Genomic DNA, 26,162 nt, shown 5'->3' with positions numbered 1-26,162 from the left:
GAAGAGCCGGATTTTTATTGAAGGGAAGAGACTAAGATCGAGCTGTAATTTTTTTTTTGTTAGGTTAGAGTGACATGAAGCAAAAAGAGAAGAGGAGGGAAAGAAGTCACGTAAGAAAAATACGTGAAGAGAAGAAGAGAAGAGTCACGTGAGATTTTTATTGAGTTCAAGTGATTTATTATGTGTTAATCTCAGCCATTAATTTAATAAAAATGAAGAGTGGAGATTAGGAGTTAATATGTCAAATTGACTTTTAGAGTCAATGAATTCCTCCTCATATATATATATATATATTATACATATATATTAGTTTTTAATGTAAAAGATTTCACAAACCCGTTAACAGACTATTTTTAATGTAGAAATTAATGATAATACTCTCATTGATAGAAACAACATCAAGAATATTTTATTTTAATATATCATTAATGATATTCCACATGTCTAACAAAGAGGCTACTATGTGTCATGTCACGTGTCACTATGACAATGAGCTTTGTTCAGTATCCTGTTTTAATATATATAAATACTAGATTTATTAAGAAATGCACGGATTGTTTGAACTTTGCATATACAGTGTAAATTCTATTTCAAGAACATGTGTCAAAATTTTAAGCAGCTTTCAATTATGTATTCACCATTAATAGATTAGTATAGATGGATTGTATCCAACTATATCCAAATCTACTCCAAATTAATTGGATTTGGTTGAGTTGGGTTGTCTCTACATATAGGTTGGAATGAGAAAACCTATACTTTTGTCTCTCACGTTTTACTTGTAACACTTTTTCAGCCATTTATATTTTTTTACTAGTCTAAAAAACTTCACGTTTTTCGCTAGCGATAAAAAATACTCCTCTGCCATTAACTTTGCATATGTGTACCTAGTGGTGCCTAGTCAGCTAACAGACCAATATATTTTGTGACACGTGTCATTTGGCTCATCAAAAAATTTGACACGTCATAAAAAAAATCCACATTTTCTTGGCAAAGAATTTGTGATGTGGCAAAAAAAGTGATGTGTCACTGACACATGTAGCAATTATACGAGTCCGTTAGCTGACTAGGCATGAGTTGGCGCCACGGAGCGCCACTTAGGGGCCACATAGGTGAAGTTAACGGCGGAGTGGTAGTTTTGGTTGCTAGCGGGAAACGTGAGGCTTTTTAGACTAACGACAAAACGTGAGGGATTGAAAAAGTGTTATAGATGAAACGTGAGGGACGAAACTATACGTTTTCTCGGGTTGGATAGAATGGATATGATATGATTGTTATTTTTTGTACATGACATGAGCGAAGATAAACACAACAAAAATACTAAATTACAATATGCCTTGCAAGAAATTCAAACACAATTCAAAGAAGCAAAGTTAACACCATCAAAGAACGTGAGTCTGTCTCAGTCTCTTCGAATGAAAATAATTATGTTATCAGTTCCCTACCATTTCATGCGCCGACAGTTGGAACGAGAGATTAGTCTCCTGAATATCGACTATAAGGATATCCCAAAAAACCTAAAAGAAAAAGAGCATGAGTCCCTCAAATTGTTTGCAAAAAAAGGATGTTGTATAGGAAAGTTTAGTTGTTAGTTGTTGATTTCACATTACTAGAGAAGAGGAGAAATGTACATTTATATTGTTCTATTTATACAATAATCCAGTTTCTTAGCAAATTAATAGTTATTAATAAGGTATTTTTTTGCGAAACCAGACTTTTATAAACATGAGACTAAAACTTATTCGATATAATCATACATATCGAATAATTGTGAACCATTAAAAGAAAAATTGACATGTAACAATATGTTATACTATATTCGTTCCTAATTAAGTGTCACATTTCATATGCATTTTACATAGGAAATGTGACACTTAAATTAGGGACGAAGGGAGTTCATTCAATTTTTTCATACTTTCTGCAAATAAGTTGGTTCGAAACACCAATAATAAATTGTTATTACTTAAATTTAAGATTGTGTTTCGTTTCGTTTTTACAATATCATGAGATAATAATGAGACATTACATATCACTACTTTCAAACGTTCATTTCAAACACTTTGCTCACACTCTATATCGTCATAGATGGAGTTTCATTTCAAACGTTCATTTCATATCGAGCCACTTCACCCTAATTTTAGATACTGTGGCTGGAAATAAATTATAATTTTTCACAAATTTTCCATCCGAATGGTTTTTTGGGTGTAACTTTTAATTTTATTGATATAACGAAATATGTAAAGTATATTAGTCCATGGGGGCTCTCTCTCTGAAAACTTTGCTTTGAACATATCCTCGACAGAAATATATTTGTGGTGAGTGATGATCGATCCGAAACCATAACTTTGTTTCCATGGATAGGTGATACCAACCTAACTTCACGAAAAGGGCTTAGGGCCTCACTTTTAGCCTAAAAAGTCTTATCTGCCAATCAGATGAAGAATGTCACACACTTTAACTAGAGACAGACAAACAATAATTAATGGGCTTTGGTTTCATCCTTGACAAAACAGAGATGGATGGGCATCAACAAACCATCTCTCTTTCTCACCCTACATTTGATTTTGACATTTTGTAATCTAAAATGGACTACGATTAATTTTTAACGTCTTCTCGATGCACCCGATGCATCGGTCACAGCTCTCCGCCTATGAATTGTTAGGAAACTAGTCGCATAATTTTTCCATGACTACAAATAAATAATACATGTGGATTTATATTAATCGTTTTTTACCTCAAATCTAATTGATTGAAACTAATAATAAGCAATTCCCTCTCAGGCACCTGAACGTATTATATATATTGAAGGAATATTTTTTTAATCAAACTAATTGTATGGAAAATGTGCAAGTGGTGCTATAGATGTATGTAATCAGTACAATAATTAATTAAGAGTTTGAAAAGTCTAATTCAAATTAACAAGGCACGTATTCCACGAACTCGTCATCCCTCTTTAATTGTGAAAGCTCTGGTCTCAAACTAACCGAAGCAAACGACAAATCAACACGTCTGTCTATACTAACATTAATAATCTGTGCCACATTAATTTATAATTAACATTTTAACATATATACTAATATAATCCATTTAAGAAATCAAGAGAGTTTAAAGATCGATATAGTCCAAGCTTTTCAGTTGTGTATATATATATTGTCCAATATGTGCCAAATGCTAACAACTTTTTTCAAAGTTAAAATTAAATCAACTAATCATTTTCCATAATTCTTATTCTGAAGCACCAAAAATAAATAAATTAAATCAACTAATTAATTGAATCACCAAAAATTTATATCAACTTAAATGTGATTTTAACGGTACGTTTTATTTCACTTTAGAGCCGGGTCTAATCACTAATTAAACACACTTTTGAAATAAGGTTCAAACACTGAGGACTTAGGTGAAGAAAAAAAGTCATCAACTCTCACTATATATGTGTATGAAACAAACTCGCATTTACTAAATGCCAACTTAAAAAAACACTATATTTGCCCGCTATTATTTCCGTCTCAAAATACATAAATTTTTTTTATGTATTTTGAGACGGACGGAGTAGTATAATAGCTGGTTTAGTAAGAAAAGAAAATGGTTCTTGAAACATACTCTAAGCGATATAAGACCTACTCACACGACACGAAAATGAACAATGGGTAGACAATTTGACAAAAGAAGAATGTATATGTATATATTACATTACATATATATGCATGGTTTTATCCCCAGGCAATATAATAGGAATCGGTGGTGTGGTGTGGTGAGTGACAACAACAGCCACAATTTTATGAGACGTAAATACCACAAATGTGTGTGTAATTATTTAATCTTTGCTTTCAATTCACTTTTTTATTTGCCGTAAGTAATTCCTTGTTTTACACCATTAATTAATACTACGTATCTACATTTTAATTATCATCTAATATTTATGTCATTCGTTCTTAACATCATTTTTGGCAGGTACATTCAGCATATGAAGTCTAGAAGAAACGAAAAGGAAAATAAAAAAGATTCGATTATTTGTATAATAATGTAATAATATTAATATTTTTTGAAGTTAGTAATAATATTAATATTAATGTAGTTATGGGGTGGCACTAAATAAAAGAGTGGGGAGCTAGCTAGATTCATACGAGTACTAATTATCATTTAAGGTATGCCAACCAAGGCTAGCTAGCCGCTTTGCTTTCCAAACACATCGATCGGTATATATATATAAGATATACTTTTTTGGACTCAAATTAGATATTAATATAACCAATTTCACACAAATTAAAAAATAAATATTTTTTTAAGTTATTTTTTAATATAATTATGATTGTATAGAGTAAAAAACTTTCATGTAGGACATATGGTAAAGTTGGTGATAGATAATGTATGGGATACATGAGGGTGGAGATTAGTGAAGGTAGTGAGGATATAATGGAAAAACATAATTATTGTTCCTTAAACTTGTCAAAATTTTACGTATAATTTAAAAACAAAAAATTATGTTTATATTAACATTTAATTTGAAACGAAAGAAATATATGTATATATAGTTGTAGTTAGCACGTGTGAGCACATGCACAGTCTTTGCTTATTACAACAAGTTCATCAACGCCCCCATTATCCATTAACAAATTACAACATGCTATACTTAGTAGTATTTAATTCATAATCATAGGATGAAATATTGAGGGGCCGTGGAAGGGGTTGTCTCATGTATGAAGAAAACGTTAACTTAAGTTTGTAATTTTCATAGGATGCCCCTAAAAATAAAATAAAAAATTCATAGGATGATCATCTATCTCAAAGAACGACTATTGCAATTATTTAAATTTCTGAAATAAACAACAATACCGTTAATGGAAATGAATAAATTTGACTGTTACACGATCAAAGTTGATTTGCTTAAGAAAAATAAAATGCCATTAGTAATATTAATTTCTCATTTGAATTCAAACATACGGCGAACGATATTAGCAAATGCTCCAACACAATATCCTGGTATTTGAATTTGAAATTATTTTCTTTTCACGACCCCACAAATCCAACAGAAAACCCAAGCCATACCATCAGCTAACAAACTACTATTCCAATATCAACTATCTAGTCCCTACAGTTTGACTAGCTTAAATTCTCATTTTAATCTTGCCAATTTAGGTTTAAGAGGTCCTAAAGAACAATCATCAATGCAATTAATAGCAATGATATTTGCTTTCTGTCTTGTAAGGCTATAATTTATGAGATTAAATTATTATCTCATCATTTTAGTTCATGCTCTTTTGTTTATACAAGCCGAAGAAATAATTGACTAGCTCATTTCATCGCTAATTTTAAAGTGAATGAGCGAGGTCGATTGCCACCTTCATTGTATCACATTGTCAATTTGGAGTAAGCTAATGAAATCCCTTCCTCTCATCGAAAAAATCACCGGTGAATTGGATGTCAATGTCTGAGCATCTCGAATGTTGTCTCTTATATCCATATTATAACATTAAAAGAATTTACCATTAGAGCAAAGAGTATCAAGTCTCTTAATCAGTATGATTCAACATTAGACGAAATATGCCATGCACTTGGCAATTGAGGATTTATTGAGCGAAATAGTAAATGTTAGGGGGGAAAGTATGGTTTTATACAAAAATATTTCAGCCAAGCCTGGCCGGTTAAGCGGCTAAATAAAATAAATGGAGAGAGAATGAAAAAAGTCTGTCATTACAGGTCACCCTATCTTTTCCTTTCTCGTGGTGGAAATGATTCTCTCTCTCTCCCCCCACATTTTTAATTAAATTTAAAAATAAAAATAAAATTTTGGTGGAAATTTCATTTGCATTTATCAGTCTCAGCTATATATTTCAGCTTCCTTTCACACTTCTCTTCCATTTCAAAACCCGAACCAGAGTCAGATAGATAGAGAGAGAGAGACGACGAACGTAAAAGCGGAAAAGGAGAATTTGATTGAACTTGCGCTCAAATTTTTGCTTCAACTCTTAATCCTCTCTCTAGCTTTCTACAACAAGGTAAATGCTCTCATACAGATCTGATTTAGACTTTTTTGCATTTTAAGCTTCTGAGTAGCTATGTATCGACAAGAATTTCGTTTGATTCCTTGATTTTTAGCTTCTTTTGATTCGGTTAGTGTTTTATTGTCGATATGGAGGCTGTATTGACGCCGATCTAGCTGTCATCGCTATTTGTTTTTTTTGGCGGCTGTGTTGAGATCTATGAATGAATCTATGTTTGACGGATTTGTTTAAGCTTTGATATCGTTTTTTGTGAATGAAATGAAATGTTGGTGATCTTACTTATTGTACCAGAGATGAGCTAATTTCACTATCCTGATCTGTCTGGAAATGCCTAGATCTATGACATTTTAGCCCATCCAAATCTTCTACCTGAACAATTGATGACTGCCTGTTCTTTCATTTGATTTTTGAGCTCTACTGTCTTTGTGATTTTCGGTGTGTGGCTGTAGTTGTTTATCTCTTAGGAAGTTTTCTGTGGAATTGATCATCTAACATCAACTTGAATTCTGTTTAGCTCATTTTGAATGTCTAGCATGGTTTGGAGATGAACAAAAGTAGTTGTGTTATGCTAAATGTATTGTATCATCTAGATGCATTTGGTTCAGTGTTACTGACTATATGGGACATTTTTTTTTTGGCAGTTCTGTAAAAAATGGCGGATGGAGAGGATATTCAGCCCCTTGTTTGCGACAATGGAACAGGAATGGTGAAGGTAAGCTGATGACATTTTCAACTTTTCGAGCTCACCCGATCCGGGTCTTATTTTACAGTCAGTTTACTAATCTTTTCATTCTGTGATTAATACCTGTTGCAGGCTGGGTTTGCTGGTGATGATGCTCCCAGGGCAGTGTTTCCCAGTATTGTTGGTAGACCCCGACACACCGGTGTCATGGTTGGGATGGGACAGAAAGATGCCTATGTTGGTGACGAGGCCCAATCCAAAAGAGGTATCCTTACCTTGAAGTACCCAATTGAACATGGTATTGTCAGCAACTGGGATGATATGGAGAAGATCTGGCATCATACCTTCTACAACGAGCTTCGTGTTGCTCCTGAGGAGCATCCCGTGCTTCTTACTGAAGCTCCTCTGAATCCCAAGGCTAACAGAGAGAAAATGACCCAGATCATGTTTGAAACGTTCAATGTACCAGCCATGTATGTTGCCATCCAAGCTGTCTTGTCCCTTTATGCCAGTGGTCGTACCACAGGTCCGTTTTAAATTGAATAGATTTTTCTTTTGCTGGAATCTCTCTGGGAAGAAATTCTGAATTAGCTTGTAACTTCAACAGGTATTGTGCTCGACTCCGGAGATGGTGTGTCTCACACTGTGCCAATCTACGAAGGGTATGCCCTCCCACACGCCATCCTCCGTCTCGATCTTGCCGGTCGCGATCTTACAGATGCTTTGATGAAGATCCTCACAGAGAGAGGTTACATGTTCACCACCACAGCCGAACGGGAAATTGTCCGTGACATGAAGGAGAAACTTGCTTATGTTGCTCTTGACTACGAACAGGAACTTGAGACCGCAAAGAGCAGCTCCTCAGTCGAGAAGAACTACGAGTTGCCTGATGGGCAGGTTATTACCATTGGCGCCGAGAGATTCCGTTGCCCTGAAGTCCTCTTCCAGCCATCACTCATCGGTATGGAAGCTGCTGGAATCCACGAGACTACCTACAACTCTATCATGAAGTGTGATGTGGATATCAGAAAGGATCTGTACGGTAACATTGTGCTCAGTGGTGGTTCCACTATGTTCCCCGGTATTGCCGACAGGATGAGCAAGGAAATCACCGCCCTCGCTCCAAGCAGTATGAAGATTAAGGTTGTCGCACCACCGGAAAGAAAGTACAGTGTGTGGATCGGAGGATCAATTCTTGCTTCTCTCAGCACCTTCCAGCAGGTGAACTTTTTTGCCCTGCTTATTCGATATTTATGAGGACTAAATTTGAACCTTCTAAAGCAAAAGAACCAATATCATATTTTTGCTGAAATGAAAGGACTAACATTGATCTGTTTGTTGTATCAGATGTGGATATCAAAGGGAGAGTACGATGAGTCTGGTCCATCAATTGTCCACAGGAAATGCTTCTAAACTCTTCTCAAAGTGCGTGGGTTTCCTTTTATTATCATTTAGTTGGCTGTTTTTCTTGTCATGTGAATGCAAGTTGGGGCTGAAGTGTTGGAAGTACAAAGGTGGGGGATAGTTGCTTATTTATCACCGACAATGAGACAGTCTTCTTAAGTATGTACTCTGGTCTATGTATGGTTGGACAATTTGGCACTCAAGCCTGATTTCCTTTGCTTGTTATCTGTAATTCGACATTGTCTTCTATTTTATTAGGATGTTATCTAGCTGGAGAGTGATTTGTGGTTGATGCATTTTGAGCTTTTAATTTTCTTTTTCTTATGAAAGATAATTTTTTTTTTTTAAATTCCTTTGAAACATTCAATATGTCAATAGCTATTATATTTGAATTTTTTATATTAGTGGCCTGTTTGATAAGAGGTTGTCATAAACTCTCGAAAAATATATTCAATTAATATGATATCGATTTTTGTACTTTCTGTGTTCGCCGTTCTTGGATTTCCTCAACGGACCAGATTGTATAGAGTTGTGATTTCTAGAATACGCTTGACCAATTTGGAGGATTTACACGAAAAAAGCTGCAGCGAGAGTTCGAAATTATATCCTCCGTCTCAAAATAAATATAAAATTTTATTTTCCGTTCTAATTGCTATTAATGTCGATACAATTGAATACTTGAACATCCGAGTTTAAACACGCACAAATAAAATAGTGGTCGCAATTGTGATCTGCGCCACTTCAACAAATATTGCAACGACACACCAATGATAGGTTCAAGTGTTTTGTTCTTGACTTGCAATGATAATGTATGCTCTCAAATTACCAGTTGCAGGTCCTGTAATATCGCCTTTTTACTAATAAAAAAAATAAAGTTACGAATAACAATCTTATTTCAAACGAATTCTCAAGTCAGAAGATCGACAAGACATTGAAAGATGATTCATAGACGAGAAGTCAAAAAACTAACAAACTTCAGATGCAAAGCAAAGGACAAAACCAACACATCGTTACTTATTACGATCCATACAAAAATAAGTATAAATTACAATACAATGTTACTTACTATGACCAAATGATGAAGTAAATTGTCAATTACATTAGAGATCTAACAAAAAACTGTCAGGTCAAGCGACCTCACTGCTCTCCTGTACTGGCTCAAGCCAGTGTTATATTCGATCAAGCCTTGTTTTTGACAGACTCCATCAGCTCTACGAATTCCTTGAAAGCTGTGATGAAATTAATCATTACTCATATGAAGAAATGTTCATGCGATATACAATGCAACCTCTCAAGGAGAAAAAAAGGAATTTACTAACCAGAATCAGAGTCGTGGGGTCCAGGGGATGCTTCAGGATGGTATTGCAAAGACATGATATTCAATTTTGGGTAAGCAAGACCTGCACAACTTCCGTCGTTAAGATTGATATGGGTCACCTCGACACCCTCAGGAAGTGATGCTGGATCCACAGCATAATTGTGATTCTGAAATCAGCAAATGAGATTTAGTAGATACAAGTTTCGGAACACAAACAAAATGCTCTTGGATAGAACTTTTGTATAAACTCGAGGACTCAATACAATCTTATCCCTAAGCTATTCCCAACCCACAGAATTCACAGAGCGGATAGAAGTCGACAAAAACTTAAGAGAGAGACAAACCTGAGAACTGATATCAACACGGCCACTACGAAGATCACGAACAGGATGATTTCCTCCATGGTGACCAAACTTCATTTTAAACGTTTTACCACCCAAAGCCTGGCCTAGCAACTGATGACCCATGCAAATTCCAAAGACTGGAACTTTTCCCAATATTTCCTTCACTGATTCAACAGCATATGGAACTGCCGATGGGTCGCCTGGGCCGTTGCTGAAGAGGACACCGTCTGGATTCATTTTCAACACTTCAGAAGCTGGCCATGTTGATGGCACGACAGTAATTTTACAGCCATTTGATGCTAGGCGCCTCAATATATTATGCTTTATCCCAAAATCATAGGCGACAACCTTTCAATGAGAAAAATCAAGAGTGAGATAAAAAAATTTATATGTCATGAATGCAATGACTTGGACAGAAATATTAAAACAAGATACTAACATGGAAAGGTTCTTGATGTCTCCCATTGGAAATAAATTCCCAGTCTGAATTTGTTTTAGCAACCCATTCATAAGGTGTTTTGCATGAAACGCCACTTATTAAATCCACACCTGTGACATTAAACAAACATTACCAAGCACTTTGAGAACCTTAAAAATGTTAAATCTAAATGACCTATTAAATTCTTAGAGAATCATGTACTTCCTACCTACGATGTCCCACGAACGAGACATCTTCAGAAGCTCCTCATCAGTTTTGGTTGCTTCCGTGCTCAATACGCCAATAAGGCTTCCATCTTGCCTTAATCTGCGAGTGATTGCACGTGTATCAACATCATCTGCCATAAGATGAAGCCGCCATCAAAACAAAGGGGAGATATCATTAACGTGGAACATTCAAAGTCTTAAATTCAAGCAAAAAGAAAGAAGAAACACGGAAACTCACATATTCCCATGATGTTCCTGTCTGCTAAATATTTTCCAAGTGTTTCAGCGCATCTCCAATTTGAAGTGCTGAAGCAAATTCAGTGAAATTAATACATTGAAGCAATCAATGAAATCGCCATGCATACAAGCACGCAAGAGAAATGGTTAAAGAGGAAGCTTACCTAATACTTAAACTTCTAATCACCAAACCACCAAGGAAGCAATCCACAGACTCTTGATCATCTGTTGGTAGGAAACAAAATTATCACAAAGCTTTCAATATGAAAGATTTTGCAAAGTAATGCTCTAAACTTGACCCACCGAAATTTACACCAGTGTTGCCTATGTGTGGATTTGTCATGAGGACAAACTGGCCAGCATAACTAGGGTCTGTAAGAATCTCCTGATACCTGTGGAAAGCATGAGACATACATTAAATAGAATTTCACAGCTTTATGTTCCATTACACTCCAGTTCCTATGAAAAGAATGAGGAAGAGGGCGATTGAATTAGAATGACTACTACAGAAGGAAAGTTACACGACCATTGAATTAGAATTATGCAAGAAATTATGTTTTGTCTTAAACTTTTGACACTATAATCACTCATTTCCGGAACATAAACTGAATCGAAGGCTGAGAATGTGGATTTAACCGTACTTTTGTTGGCCAAATGTTACTACTTTTACTTTATTGAACCAAGCAATTACACATAGAATTGCAATGGCAAGCTTCAAAACAGTAGATATAAGCTGCCAATAAGGAGGAATCGGAAACAAACCCAGTAAGAGATGTATTGAAAACGACTTCACCGACTTGCGTCCCAGAAGCACCAAAAGACTTAGCCTTCCAGATGGAACCATCTTCAAGCACAAGCCTCGCATCTGAGGTTTTCCATGGCCTATCCAGCAATCCTAACAACATTGCACACCGTTAAAATGAATTATCCCATTCATATGAGCTCAACACAAATAAGATAAAACGAAATTTTTACCAGTGGCGGCTCCGTCGGCGGAGAGAGGAGCCGAATAGCATCTGACGGCGAAGACCCTTGATTTTCTGGAGTTGGTTGAGTTTGAGACAAAGAAGGTTGATGGGTTGGTGTTTGTTAGCAGCAAGTCCATAGCTTTCATGGCCATTCTCCCTCTAGAGTTAGCTGAGCTAGGTGTGCTTTTTTGTACAGTTTCTTCCAAGTGTTTAGTTGATGGAATGAGAATGCTTAGGTCAGTCTTTTGTTACAGAACTTTAATGATTTAATGGGCCGGGCCCATTAACATAAACATATTTTCTGTAATAATTTCTAGGGTTCATATATATATTAAAAAAGTAAATTTCCCTAATTTCCGAAGACCGATTGCGGTGCTAATAATCGATTATGTTGTATTTATTAAGCTTGAAAAAGTTAGTCGGTGCATGATGTGTAGTGTCAAGTTTATAGAGCTCCACAAAACATGAGTCCTTAGCGGTGTGGTTTTGGAATTTTATGTCACTGAGTATAGTTAAACTTCACGTTCTCTTAAATCATAGATAGAACATTTACTTATTGAAACCCAAAATAATTATCACATATATTATAATTTAATTTTTTTCTAACACGTAATCGTTTAAAAATTTAAATAAAAAAAATTATTCGTAAAAATTTAATCATTTGTGACTTAATTTATATTCTAATAAATCTCTTTATATAATTTCGTTTTTTGGATAAATATATTGATTTTATTAACAAAATAAGATTAAAGATTTTTTTTTAGGATAAGATTAAAGATCTGAAAATATAAGAAATATGCCATTTTATATTATGTAGATTACAATTTTTCTTAACTAGAATTATTACGTGAATGATATATATTTCAAATTTGATATTACCAAATGGAAATATTGTCCAATCACACGCTGCCTGTCTATATACAATTTCACAAGACTAGTAAACTCTCGTGTTTATGTATCATTGATATTCCAAGCTCAAAAAATTTAAATGTTTACTTGAAATTTGTCAAGTTTGATTCTCCGATCAGGGAATAATTATACATGTTTCGTGTACCTTATTTTTGTAACACCATATATATCACTTATATAATATGATTATTATTATAATTATTATTATTATTAATAATTATTATATAATGTGATTATAGTAAACTCTCGTTTTATGTACGTAGTGTATCTGGTATATTCATAAAAACCGGTATAAATCCATTATGATCGTTGTGAAGGGTGTTGAATAATTTGTACAAAATTGAAAAATAATTCGACATGATTCAAGATGAATACGAAAAAATTTCACTTAAAAAAAATATCACGATAAATTATGTGACTATAAGAATAATTATCACGACAGCTACTTGTTATCATAACAGTTACTATTCTAATGCCCTTAGAATAATAATTCAATCATGACAATTGATAACTATTATGACAGTTCTTCTACTAGATTATAAAGTAAAGAAATTCCAAATGACTTAAACAACAACATCAACACATGCATAAACAATTAAAACGAGATCATAAAACTTTAAGGATAGAGAAGAGCAAACAGTGGAGGCACGATCGGATCACTTTTTTTAAAACGTAATACGTTCCGTACTGTACTTCGGTTAAGATGGCGGAGAGCTTCCCATGATACAACCACAATGAACACGATAATAAGTACAATATTTAATCGTGATCATGCGAGACTTACGATAGCTAAACTCTCCGACGACTCGAGGAAGAAGACAAAAAGACGGTGGGTTGTAAGCCGACCTATTTGCTAGTAGGGTGTTCTTAGTGTCCTATAGGTTATTTTTAAACCTACAAACTATCAAGGTATTTATAGGCTTTAGGGTCGGTTGAGGAGAGGAAGAGATTGACTTGGAGTGCACGTCAAGACTCTTAATCCTAGACGACGTATGACACTACACTCTGATCCGTTTCAAACAGATTGTCAATCCTCTTCTCGGATTTTGTGCATTCAAAAATCAAATCATAATGGGGAGATAAAATCCGTGTACAATTAGGAGATGATATCCCACTAATTACGGAAATAACATTAGGAGAAAATCTCACTAATTAAACAAACAAAAAGTCAAATCAGGTTCATCTTATAAAGGAAGCGAACCGAACCGTTTGTGATCCGTGAAGCGGATCAATTGACAAATCTGAACCGGGCCGGCCGTGGCGTGCGTAGTGGTGGTATTTCTCCAATGTGGGACTTTGAACATCTTTGCACAAATCACTCACATTAGCACTACCATTTCTCATTCACCCTCGACAGAAAATGTCAAATAAATGATTCAATCCTCAACTATGTAAAATAGATAAATCATACAAACTAGTTTTGATTTAATCCGAGACCCGGATTCACCTACACACGTGGTCAAACTTCCATTGATCATGCATTTGTCATTTTTGTCCAACAAAAGGCGGATCTAGAATCGTATGTCGGGATCGATCGAATCAGAATTGTTATAAAACAAGCTATGGAAGTGCATTAAGCATCACCAATGCAAGTTTCTTAATAGAGTTTCTTTACGGTTCTCTCTCCGTCACATTGACGATAATTAAGCGAAGTGAAAAAGAATTAAGAAACTCATCGACTAAAAAACCCATATACTCCAATGCATGAAAACTCAATAAGATTTCTTATATACTTTTAACCATAAAAAAAAGTAAAAGATAAATAAATAATAATAGAAGAGATAATGTATGGACCAATAATATAAGAGAGATGTGAGTTTTTAATATAAAAAACTCATTTGAAAATAAGAAACTCTCCCAACTTACTTCAATACACACTAAGAGTCTGATTATTTTCGTTTCGTTTTGACTCATCTCGACTCGATTGTACTTGATTGTGATTTTGGATGATTGAGTGTGATTTTGGTTGATTGGATGAGTTAGTGGATGACTGAGGTATGACTAAATATATATATTATAATAATATGAAAAAGTGTAGATTAGGTAGGTAGTGGATGTTGATGTATGGTTGAATATATATTATAATATATTTTAAATATATAGTGATAATTAATGATATAAAATATAATATATTTAAATATGATTAATTGATACGAATTAAATTATATTTTGAGTCGAAATGAATTAAATAAATCAAAACGAGTTAAAATGAATCGAGTCGAGACGAGTAAAAAAAAAGGAAAAAAATTACAGATCCTAAAATTTCTTATTGTATTATATATCATCCAAAAAACTTACAAACATTTGCATTCGAGATGGTGTTAGTCGGTTTCTCAAAAAAGTGTATCAATTGTTGATTAATAGGACAGTCTTAAATTAAATATTTTTAGATAAAATAAGTGTAGGACCATTATTACTTATGAAGATTAAACAACATAAAACTCTACATAGATCATTGATTATCTAAAATAATTGCAATAAAGTCTAATTCTATCGAGAATCAATCTTCAAACCCCCAAAGTGTAGCCAACACTCAACCCACTCAGCAAACTCATTCTTTTTATATTTACAGCATACCACAATTTTTATATATAGTTTTTTTTTTTAAAAAAAACATCGGATGGTTCCTCCCAACAACCATCTCTGAACCAATATAAATCAAAATATATGTTATTTTTAATTTTTACATTCATTAATTAATCCACATATCTATATATTATAAATTGATTATATATATATTAAAAAATAAATCAAACCAACTAGCCTCAATTCCATCGCATGGAGTCCGCTATTTGAATCATCATATTTAAATCTAAAAATAATATGTAGGTCACATATCATATCATAAATCATATAATATAATATCGTGTATAAAATACGATAATAAAATAAATATAATAAATCATGCTATATAATATAAATACATACTACCTATTTCTATAAATAGTTTTTTTTATCCCTAATAGAACAATGATATATCTTATTTATAGTTTTTTTATCCTATACAACTATTTATAAAAAATTATCTACGTGGTATTACGACGCCACTCTCTTCTCTCTCTCGACTATTAAATCTTCTGTAATAAATTTAAAAATAAAAATATCATATATTTTGATACGGAGGGTGTATAACATTAATCCGCTCCCGTCGTTGGATATAATCGCTACATCTTTAAGAAATAGAATAATTGCAGTCGGAGCCAAATTATTATAGAAGTCTTTTTCTTTTTCTTTTTCTCTTTTTTTTAAGTTAATTGCAAAATTTCATTCCGTATCGATAAATAACCTTTCTCATTTTGTTTAAGTTTCGTTAACGAATGAGCGGAGTCTATTTCCTTTATTCCTAACAAAAGAAAAAATACAATTTGCAAAAAGAGAAGCATTTTCTCTAAGGGAATATATCCAAGCATGAGAAGGTGGGAGGCGAGAGTTTGATCGTGGATGGGGTCGACTAGAGATTTAGAGTCAGTTTCAAATATAGCATGTTGCACTCCACGTTCTAGCACCAGCTGAATGCCCAAGAACATTGTCATGGCTTCAGTCATAAGAACATCCAAACAACCATCAATGAAAATAGATTGACAGCATGATATCTCCAGAAAAATCACGGATAACAGTCTCTAATCCAATTTTGTGCAGATTGGTAAGAACCACCCCATCACAATTATTTTTGAGACATCCAACCGGTGGTTTTCCCCATTTAACATGGAGAAATTTAGATAGATAGATAGATAGGTTTTTCTTTCTTTCTCATACTAACTTTTGGGTCCTAAAAGGTCCAAGAATTCCTAGAATGTAATTTGGATTTTCTTCTATGTTACGGTTATCATCATGATTATTCATTGCTAGATAACATGAAATTAGGAAAAAAAGAAAAGAAAGGAGAAACTCAGTTTTTATGGATAATTTTATGATAATTTTATTCCTTCCATCTTTCAATACATATTTTTTAAGATAGTGGTATAAAGAACGAGGTCAACAAAATAAATAAGGTAAAATATAATATATTTTGAACTAAATTATGTATGCAAATCATTATTTTTGAAATAAAATAAAAAATTTTTAAAAAATATATATTGAAAGATGAAAATAGTAGCATTTAGCACATAAATTAAGGATGAAATTTTGCGAATGATTCACGGAGATGATGCTGATAAGAAGATAACACATGCACGAGTCACAAAAAACAGAAAAAGAAGTTGCATATGTAGCATAACAATCCCAACCATTCCAAAAGTATCCATTCTAATTCAATTACTATATCTATTTCAAAATACATGATGTTTTCATTTTCGTGGCAATATTTTGATTTTGTAGCAATTTACCATAAGAATTAAAACATCATGTATTTTAAGACGGGGGAATACATGTTTAAAGCCATTGAAGACCGCATCGAACAAAACTGTCCCTTCCATTCCAACAGCAACCAACCTTCAATTTTGTACAATTTGTCAATCCTAATATATATCCTTGAAGCAGTACCTAACATTTTATATTACTTGGCTTGACTTGCAACAACCCGAATTTCCTCCTCCTATCATCTCCTCGCGTAACGAAAGAAGGAATCAACTTTCCGCCAGTTCCAAGCCGAATATATGAAATTGTGCATATATTAGAAGACACGAAAGATGAAAACCTCCATTAGTTTACTCATTTGGCTGAGATTGAATGACAAGTAAGTTTATGGACTAGAACTAAAAGTTTCTAAGATTTCAACAAGAGATTCAAGACTGATAATTCACTCTGATTGATTTTTCGGGCAGCTCATATTTCTTGTTGGTTCGGTCAAAATTGATCAGTTTTATAATCGAACAGGCCATGACGTAATTGGTTTAATTTGATCGAATTTCTTCATAAAAAGTTAAGATTTGATCAATACAGCTCGATCGGTTCACACCTTGGATCTTAGCTTCCGTTGCATCGAAGCTAAGGGAAACAGGTTGAACCAAACTAGGTAATATAACCATTATGCATAATCAAACACCAAAGCTTATAATGGATGTTCAAAATACTGATATTGGCGTCTATTATTATTTCGTGAAAGTAAAAAATGTAGTACTATGTATCAAGCAAGTAGCACTTCCAGATAGATGTCTACATAATTCCTATCCCGATCTTGTCTTTTAAGCAGTAGCATTACTACCAACTTTGTCTTTGTCAGCATCTTGCTGCTGCTGCTGCTGTTGTTGTTTCCATTGGTCAGGGGTTAAGGATTTCTTGATGGAGAGAGCGTGGATTTCCTTCATCTCCTCTTCCAATGCAGCATTCACAAGACGGTGTCGTTCCAGTAGCCTCTTCCCTTCAAATTGTTCCGACACTATCTCTACCACAAAACTAGCACCACACCTGAGAAATCAAAAGTTTCTCACTCAAATTCAAAACAAAATCAGATAACCAACTAGACCACATTTGGACGTAACATAAAACTTACCCTCCAGATGTATCGATCACATCCTGAAAAATAAAATAAAAATAAATGTAGATGTATCAGCCCATAATTCATACTCCCTCCGTATCAAAATACATGATTATTGAAGATTATTGACTGAATATGAATGAACCGGTCTGAGAAAAAAATCAAAGCAAGCACTTGTGAATTTGACTTCCTAAGACCATTCTCTGTGTACGATCAAAGGGCATAGATAAACTAAATTGTCTCCGACCATTGACCAACCAAAAGCTGATGTCTTTTTATCACTACATAAGGAATCTGATTTTCCTGCGAATTTTGATTCTATCCAGTCTACATAAACAATTTGTTTTTTTTCGGAAAATAGAATGCATAAACTGATCAAACCCCATAGCAGTAGTCATTGAACAAAAGACCCCAAAAAATCTAGAAAACTAATTTGCACAGTAAACCAATTATCACAGACGATTGCTCGAGTAACCCAATTTGTTTGGTGTACAGCTGCTATGCTACTAAATGAAAAAGAAGAGCTTTAAAACAAAATCAAAACTTACGAGATAAGAAGGATTCAACTTTGAGTTCAACGTAGATTCAACTTGTTCTTTGGTTACCCCCATCTCTCTCTGAGTTGATTCTTCGAAACTGTCGAGTGAGGGATTGATTCTTCAAGGAGAGAGATAATAAAAGAGACTTCATATTCGATTTGGGTGGACTACATGAAAAGGCCCACTCCAAATGGAATCAATCTAGAAGCCCAACCGAAAGCATAATTGATTTTTTCTTTTGAGATATATTATTCAATTATAAATTGTGAATTTCTTTTACTTATTTTGATGTAAAATCTGATTGAAAGGGTTAATTTATTTTTTTTTGAAAAATAAATATAAAAGTTACTAGCTCTCATTCAAAATTTATCAAATTATAACCGTCAAACGTGGTCTAATGATTAGATATTATAGATTTGATTTCGAGAAAAGTGAATTCATTTTTTTTTTCTTTTGATAATCGGCATTACCATACATTCATTCCAATAAAATGTCGGATCGGACAATATTCGCTACACTTAGCGGCAGCTCACAAAAGGAAAACAAACAGAATGCTAGGAGGAAAGTGAATTCTGAGAGAGTTTGTATCGGGAATTTATTAAATTTTTAGACAGCTCTCATTGAAAGCCAGGCCTTGTAAATTTGCAATTCTAATACTGCTAGTAAGAAAGAAGCATTTCCAACTTATACACAGTGTAAACTTTACAAGCCCCAAAAACAATTCTGTATTACATGAAAAAAAAAAAAAAAAAAAGCTTCCATATTCTAATCTCTCTCACAACACATTTATTCAACAAATGATGACTCCATGACCATGCACATACATAGTCATGCCATCCCATCAGATAATCAAATAGTGTCAAAACTAAGAACTCCAAAAAGGATTATGACTTTTGACTCATCTAATCTTAGAAGTTCTCCGAAATGTCTCCTCACTCCATGAATGCCATTGACGATGGATTATTCACCACAACATGAAAATGATCATCCATATGTTTATCTTCTCCATCTTGATCAGACTCTTCGCTTTCACCATCTTCCGTCAGTGATTCTGGAAGTCGTTGCCCTTCTTGAGCATTCATCATATGCATCAAAAGCTCTTCAGGTTTGAACTCAGCACTGGAATTTCTAGAGTTATCCACTTTTGTTGCGGACTGCTTCTCCTTATACAGAGCATCGAGATGGGTGAAATACGCACACGTCTTCGAATCTTCCGGTCTTTTCTTGTTTTTGTCTTTGACCTTCCTGAAGTACTTGTTCATGTTCTCCCATTTCTCTTTACATCTCTTTGCATTCCTATCGTAACCAAGAATCTTCATTCCTGCCGATATCTCCTCCCATAGCGATCCTTTCAGCCCGCTTTCTTCATACTGCAAATTAAGGTTTGTTCTTAATCTAATCAAGGTCTCCATTTCTTCTTTAGGCCATCTAGAGCTGCTCATTGGCATCAAACTCTCTCCGTTACTCCTCTCTTGTCGCTCCGGCCTCTCATTTCTCTCCACCACCTTACTGTCAGGAACTATGATGGGGTCTTCCGGAAATTGTGAGCCAGAAAACTTCTGCAAGAAAGCAAGTACGGCCGCATCCTTAGCCGCGGAGATTGATCTTTCTTGAACTAAAAGTTGACGTTCTCTCTCGATCCTAGCCATTTCTTGCAACTTCCATGCCTCCTCTCTTGAAATTCTTTCTTGTTCGCACTTCTCCAGTGCCTCGATAAACTTCCTCTGCAAATCCTCTTGCTTTTCGACTACTTCTTTCATCAATTTATCGAAAAAGCCAACCAATTTCCTCTTCTTGTTTCTAGTTCTCTCAGATTCCTTACTTGAAGTAGAAGCCGTGTCGGTAGATGTGTCGAGGGAAGTGGATATGTATTTTTGAATAGAATATGGGAAGGTACCTGGGACGACGCTTAATGGGTTTACAGCCATTGGCATGGTAGTGGCGTGAGAGGATGGCGAAAGTGGTGCCGACGACTGTTTATGTTGGCAGTCTATAGCTTCTAATTGCTCGAAAAATCGATACATTTTACCATTGGACTTGGCTGTTCGGAATTGCTTGGTCCTTTTGTGGTACTTAAATAAGTTTTCAAATTTCTCCTTGCATTTCTTCGCATTCCGATTATAACCGAGCTCAGACATTTTCCTAACACAAAAGAAAATACCATATCCAAATTCATTATTGCCCAAAACAACAATATCTCATCAACTTTAATAGGATCAACAGTAATCAATTACAGTTTCTACGAGGCTTAAACAAACAATAAATGCACAATTGAATCCAAAGAAGAACCAAATCAATCCTTATCCAATTATAAGAGAAGCACTATATAATATACGTGGGATTTTAATGAAGTCAACCCAATGCTTGATTCAAACAGGGGTATAATTTAGCTCATGCAACTTTGAATTTTCTCGAGAAAATCTGAAAACAAGCAAGAAAGTGAACTGACCTGGAAACTTGCTCCCATAAAGGGCCCTTAATCCCAGATCCTCTAAAGGCAGCATCCATATCAGACCTTATCTGCAGCAAAGCCAAAGTCTCTTGCTGTGGCCACCGGTTACCGGGAAACAATCGGTCACCCTCTTCCCTGACCTCCTCATTACTACCAAAATTTCCCGGTAAAGCCGATGAAAGTTCCATCATTCACAAATTAAATTACCACTCACTCACAGTCACTGTATTAGCTAAAAAGGTGAAACCTTTGAGGGTTGTGGTTAAATTTAAAAAATGGGTTTTTAAGTTTTCAACTTGGCAACTACCACCGCCATTTTAATTGGGTTATAATTAATAAAGTAATTACACAATGATAGGAGTGAAAAGGATAGGAATTAGGGTTTCGTAGAGAAAAGATAAGAAGCTGAGAGGTTTGATCGGTTGTGGCCTTATTCCCATTTCCAGAATGGTAATGACGTGGCATGACTTGGTTGGTGCACCGTCTTCTTGTCTTTGACTTTGCAGAGGTGGTTTGACATATTTGGTCAATATGTGTGGGCTTGGAGTACAAAACGGCATGCTAAACATTTACAAGTGGGCTTTAAAATATCCCTTTTGAGCTGTCAAACAGTAATTCTGGAAATGAAAAGTGTAAAGAATAGTACTCCAAATATCAAAACACATAATATTTTTACACATGCTATAAAAATTAAAATAAAATAAAAAAATGACAAAATTTAATAAAATAAAATAAAAAATTACATATATATATTTATATATTTAAATTTAAAATATTGAGCAATATATCTATTGAATTATTTTATATATATATGGGTCGTGATAAGCAACCGAAAGAATTCGGCCCAATATAGTCGAAACAAGGAGTATTGTGTAATTAACTCGCTATTCATCACAGGAATTTTCCATTATACTCATCTTTAGTTTTAATCTCTCTCCTGCTCGTGAGTCGTGAATGTTTCTATCTCTCATTATTAATTTTTTTTCTTTTTTTTATTATTAACTTTTTTTTCAGATGGGTCCTATAACTTTTATGTAGCACTCCTTGTCATAAAACCGCAAGATACTAAAAAAAAAATCATAAAATCGCTCGAAATTACATCAATAAAAAATCAACTATCAAAATTAATCAAATCATTTAATTTTAAATCAAAACATATCAAATTAGGTTCATAAAAATAATACGGAGTATTAAATTGATATAGTTCGAACTAAACCCAATAATAAACCTTCACAATTGTTATCTAAGACCGAAATTAGAAAAAAAATTAAATCAAATCTCAATAAATCAAATCAAACTAAGTAAATAGAAAAAATACTAATAAAATTCAAAAACATCTGAACCAGTCTTCAAAATTATTAAATAAGAAAATGAAAATTGTTCAAACCAACATATCAAACCAATTGAGCCTAAGAATTATTAATAAATAAATAACTCAATTGAAAAAATTCTTAATAATTTGAAATTGAACATGAAATAAGTCTTTAAAATTATTGAATTTGAGAATTAAAATTAGCCATATCAATAAATTAAGGGATAATAATATTTTTAGTACCTCAACAGTTGAAAAAATAACAATTTACTAGCGATTTTTTGCTAATATTTTGGTATCATTCTGTTAATTTTACTAACAAAATCATACTTTTCGTAAAATATTGTGTATGTGGCATCAAAGTTCCGTCAAATATCCACAGCCATCGTCAAACAAGCAACACCTCACGTGCTGACTCGGCCAAAATGACACGTAAGCATCATCAACCTTCCTAAAAAAATTTCTAGAATCCGGCGACACCACCACGACGTTCCTCTCGTCGAAACGAGTCCGGCTATGTCAAAGTTTTCAAATTCCAAGACCATAGACGGCGGCGCCGCCTCCAAGGGCTGCCGGACCACCGTCGAATTCCGGCAACTTTATAATGACCGAACTTGTTTCGACGAGATGAACGTCGTGGCGGTGTCAGATTTTTCAAATTTAGAACTGTTTGGTGTAGATATAATCTTAAAGGTGCGGTGAACGAACCGTTAATTTTAGATCTACATCGAACCGTTAAGCTTAGATCATTAAACATAAAAACTAAAAAGTAGTCAAATCAAATAAACCAAAGCCTTACTAGTGAAACAAGACTAAATTAAACCGATTCTTAATAATCCAAAACCACACCATTTTACTATAAGCGTTCAAAATTATTGCACATGACAACTAAAATGAGCAATACTGATTAATCAAAACCTAAGAATTATTGATAAAATAGAAATTAAATTGCACCGATCCTTACTAATTCGAACTGAATTAAGTAATTAGTCAATATTATTAAACATGAGAATTAAAATTAGCAAAATCGATAAATAAATCCTAGTGGACTTAAGAAAAATAATAGTCAAACCAAAATAAAATTATACCGATCCTTATGAATTTAAATCGAGCCAAGTAATAAATTTTCAAAAAATAAAAATAAAAATTATGAGAACTAAAATTAGTCGGACCAACAATTCAAACAAATTTTGGTGTATTTATAGTTTGATCAAAATTTTATTTTCTAAACTAATCATATTTTGTACGATTGATTAGAATTTATGATAAATATCAATTAATTATTTGATTTTTATAAGCCAACAAATTTTAATTTGTACTTTTATAAACCGAACTTTTATTGTCCATTTATCTCTTTTTCCAAACCATAGATCGTTTCTATTAATAATAACTAGTCCAAGAACAGATGGACCAAATCAAACAAGTTATTTGTATGATTTCTAAATCGATCGAATTTTATGTGACAATTTTATTCTGAAATCAATCATTTGTTGTGATATATAAATGTTGCTGCTATCTAATATGAATTAAAACTCGTAATGAATATGTGAATGATTTTAATGCAATTAATTTTTTATAGGAAAGCAATAATTTAGACTAGTAAATGTGTATTGATTATTGTGATTTATTTATGAGAATCAGTATATAACATATAAGGTTAGAATGGTCTTTATATTTGTATTAAATGCCGTTCGTCCATGTTTGGGCGAGCCTCTTCGATCGGTAATTTTTAGTTGACTACTCGTCGTACTCGAACCTTCAATTTGAGTTGGGCCGGTCTAATAGTAATTGTAATTTCTAGTTTCACTTAGAAACTTTTAGAAAATCAAGCTGAGAAATATTTCATTGAAGAAACAAAACAATAGAAGATGTTTGGTTATGAAGTTTGCACGTAAGAATCGAAGCTAAATAAGAAACTGAAACTATATACGTAGTAAAAAATCTGTTGTTTTCATCTGTCCTCCTAGAACAAGAACTTCAAGAACCTAATACTGGACCGGTTCGATTCTTAGAAGAGACGAAAAAAGCAACCGTCTAGGATTTCAATAAAAATGCACTATAATATATACGGAATAATGTCCTAAAAAACATTACATCATTTTGTAATGCTTAAAAATTTTATTTTACTTTTTATGAAAAATAAGGCCTATAAAATTTATTTTATAAAAGATTAAGCCCTAAAAATATCTTAAATCAAGCCACATAAATAATGATCAATTTTTTTATATTCTTTTTAATGAAAGAGTAAGGCATATATATAATTTTTACGGAAAACTAAGGTAAAAAAATATAATTTTCTAGAATAGTACAAGTATCCACAAATTATTTATTTCTTCTACTCACTCATGAACTTTTCTTTTTTAAACATAGATAATAATTTTTTAATGTTAAAATCATTTATAAATAGTGAGTATGAACTTTTCTTTTTTAAACATAGATAATAATTTTTTAATGTTAAAATCATTTATAAATACGTCGGAAAAATTATGTTACAACAAAAAAATCTAAAATACACTAATAATATAATTCAAAAATCATCAAAAATATGCCCTATAGAAAAAGACAATTGGATGAAAGTGTTAACTTATGATATTTGAAAATTTCTTAAAATATCTTTAGAAGATATCATTTGGTAAGAAAGTTTCTTAACTATTTTCAGTTTTTAACGAGAAATATGCTTTAAATATAGGTGAATATAATATGAATTTTTTCGCTTATAATTTTCATGTGATACGATTCTTTCATCAATTTATATCCTGATTGAATTTAGAATGTAGTCGAAATTTTATGAGTTCAATAACTATGTATCTATTATAGCACATAAGTTTAGGTCATTAGAAAACTTATTTTCTAATTTTCACATTACTTTGACCAAGAATTTTAAGTCATGGCTAATATGAAAACATAAGACATCATTATGTTTCGATAATTGACGAATCATTTGTTGATACACACCAATCTTCATATATAACAAATCATGCCGAAGTCACGCCCTTCAGTGATGCTATGATCAGGATAGTGGTTACAAACATAACTTGTCATATATAAGATTATCGTGGTATCTCAAGTCTAAGGATTAATAACACACCATCGTACATAACTTCGCATACATGATATTGCCAGGCAATAGCTGAGGAATATGATTTTTTTCCATCTTCTTTCTCTTCTGGGATTTGTAGGAAAAATTTCTTAGAAAGAGAAGTCCCACAAGTCATGGAAAGAAAATATTTTTTAGAATTTTTCCATACAAAACCTCCTCAGAATTTTGTTTATGTATAAGGATTGGGATAAATCAAGCATCTTCTTAGATTTATCTCTATAGATTTTAACTTCAAGTATATAAGTTGTCTCTCCTAAATTTTTCATGGAGAAATGATTAGACAACCAAACTTTTGTAGATTGTAACATACCTACATCATTCCCAATGAGTAGTATGTCATCAACATGAAGCTCTGAAAATGTAATTGCAATTTCATTTACCTTCTTATATACATATGGTTCACTCACATTTTTGATAAAGTTAAACTCTTTAACTGTCTCATTAAACGAGCGTTCCAACTTGGGATGCTTGCTTTAGACCATAAATAGACTTTTGAAATTTGCAAAATTTTTGCTCACTCTCACTAAATGTGAAGCTTTCTCGTTGATCCATATAGATCTCTTTCTTAATGTCTCCATTAAGAAAAGTAGTTTTCACATCCATTTGCCATATCTCATAATCATGATATGCAGCTATGGCAAGCAAGATCCAAATGGATTTGAACATCACAACTGGTGAAAAGGCTTCTTCATAATCAATGCTTTCTTTTTGGGATAAGCCTTTGCTACCAATCTAGCTTTGAAGGTCTCTACCTTATCGTCCATTCCACGTTTTCTCTTATAGATCAATTTGCATCCAATAAATTTAACACAATTGGTGGGTCTACCAAAATCCATA

General features: G+C 33.3%; 4 protein-coding genes across 4 annotated transcripts; 1 reads left to right on the top strand and 3 right to left on the bottom strand.

Annotated features, from left to right (window-relative positions):
• Positions 1-6,645: 6,645 nt before the first annotated feature.
• Positions 6,646-8,094, top strand: LOC139883690 (actin-7-like). Its single transcript, XM_071867830.1, has 4 exons — positions 6,646-6,711; positions 6,814-7,207; positions 7,289-7,902; positions 8,029-8,094. The coding sequence occupies exons 1-4, from the start codon at positions 6,652-6,654 to the stop codon at positions 8,092-8,094; spliced, it is 1,134 nt and encodes a 377-aa protein (XP_071723931.1). The 5' UTR covers positions 6,646-6,651.
• A 1,170-nt stretch (positions 8,095-9,264) lies between these two features.
• Positions 9,265-11,749, bottom strand: LOC139883691 (carbamoyl phosphate synthase small chain, chloroplastic-like). Its single transcript, XM_071867831.1, has 10 exons — positions 11,605-11,749; positions 11,392-11,524; positions 10,933-11,021; positions 10,794-10,854; positions 10,631-10,698; positions 10,395-10,523; positions 10,187-10,296; positions 9,748-10,095; positions 9,405-9,570; positions 9,265-9,314 (listed from the first exon to the last, which is right to left on the bottom strand). The coding sequence occupies exons 1-10, from the start codon at positions 11,747-11,749 to the stop codon at positions 9,265-9,267; spliced, it is 1,299 nt and encodes a 432-aa protein (XP_071723932.1).
• Positions 11,750-17,629: 5,880 nt separating this feature from the next.
• On the bottom strand, positions 17,630-18,533 carry LOC139883688 (protein BOLA2-like). Its single transcript, XM_071867829.1, has 3 exons — positions 18,471-18,533; positions 17,938-17,960; positions 17,630-17,852 (listed from the first exon to the last, which is right to left on the bottom strand). Exons 1-3 carry the CDS (start codon positions 18,531-18,533, stop codon positions 17,630-17,632), a joined length of 309 nt encoding a protein of 102 aa, XP_071723930.1.
• A 587-nt stretch (positions 18,534-19,120) lies between these two features.
• On the bottom strand, positions 19,121-21,101 carry LOC139883687 (trihelix transcription factor DF1-like). The gene is made up of 3 exons (XM_071867828.1): positions 20,911-21,101; positions 19,398-20,603; positions 19,121-19,184 (listed from the first exon to the last, which is right to left on the bottom strand). Exons 1-3 carry the CDS (start codon positions 21,099-21,101, stop codon positions 19,121-19,123), a joined length of 1,461 nt encoding a protein of 486 aa, XP_071723929.1.
• Between the last annotated feature and the right edge of the window lie 5,061 nt (positions 21,102-26,162).

This window comes from Rutidosis leptorrhynchoides, unplaced genomic scaffold (assembly GCF_046630445.1).
Source record: "Rutidosis leptorrhynchoides isolate AG116_Rl617_1_P2 unplaced genomic scaffold, CSIRO_AGI_Rlap_v1 contig436, whole genome shotgun sequence".
In the NCBI taxonomy this organism is placed as follows: domain Eukaryota; kingdom Viridiplantae; phylum Streptophyta; class Magnoliopsida; order Asterales; family Asteraceae; genus Rutidosis; species Rutidosis leptorrhynchoides.
The sequence above is the reverse complement of the archived record's forward strand: the minus strand, read 5'-3'. Positions and strand labels throughout refer to the sequence as shown.

Bases quoted from the DNA above. Each gene is read 5' to 3' on its own strand.
- LOC139883688 (XM_071867829.1), bottom strand. From the start codon at position 18,533: ATGGGGGTAACCAAAGAACAAGTTGAATCTACGTTGAACTCAAAGTTG. The intron at 17,961-18,470 runs GTAAGTTTTGAT...TTTATTTTTCAG, and splicing joins AGTTGAATCCTTCTTATCTC to GATGTGATCGATACATCTGG. The intron at 17,853-17,937 runs GTAAGTTTTATG...TTGATTTCTCAG, and splicing joins GTGATCGATACATCTGGAGG to GTGTGGTGCTAGTTTTGTGG.
- LOC139883691 (XM_071867831.1), bottom strand. From the start codon at position 11,749: ATGGCCATGAAAGCTATGGACTTGCTGCTAACAAACACCAACCCATCA. The intron at 10,855-10,932 runs GTGGGTCAAGTT...TCCTACCAACAG, and splicing joins CAACACTGGTGTAAATTTCG to ATGATCAAGAGTCTGTGGAT. The intron at 10,096-10,186 runs GTTAGTATCTTG...TCTCATTGAAAG, and splicing joins GACATCAAGAACCTTTCCAT to GTTGTCGCCTATGATTTTGG.
- LOC139883687 (XM_071867828.1), bottom strand. From the start codon at position 21,101: ATGGAACTTTCATCGGCTTTACCGGGAAATTTTGGTAGTAATGAGGAG. The intron at 20,604-20,910 runs GTCAGTTCACTT...CTTTTGTGTTAG, and splicing joins TTATGGGAGCAAGTTTCCAG to GAAAATGTCTGAGCTCGGTT. The intron at 19,185-19,397 runs GTGAGGAGACAT...CATGTAATACAG, and splicing joins TCGTCAATGGCATTCATGGA to AATTGTTTTTGGGGCTTGTA.
- LOC139883690 (XM_071867830.1), top strand. From the start codon at position 6,652: ATGGCGGATGGAGAGGATATTCAGCCCCTTGTTTGCGACAATGGAACA. The intron at 6,712-6,813 runs GTAAGCTGATGA...TACCTGTTGCAG, and splicing joins ATGGAACAGGAATGGTGAAG to GCTGGGTTTGCTGGTGATGA. The intron at 7,208-7,288 runs GTCCGTTTTAAA...TAACTTCAACAG, and splicing joins TGCCAGTGGTCGTACCACAG to GTATTGTGCTCGACTCCGGA.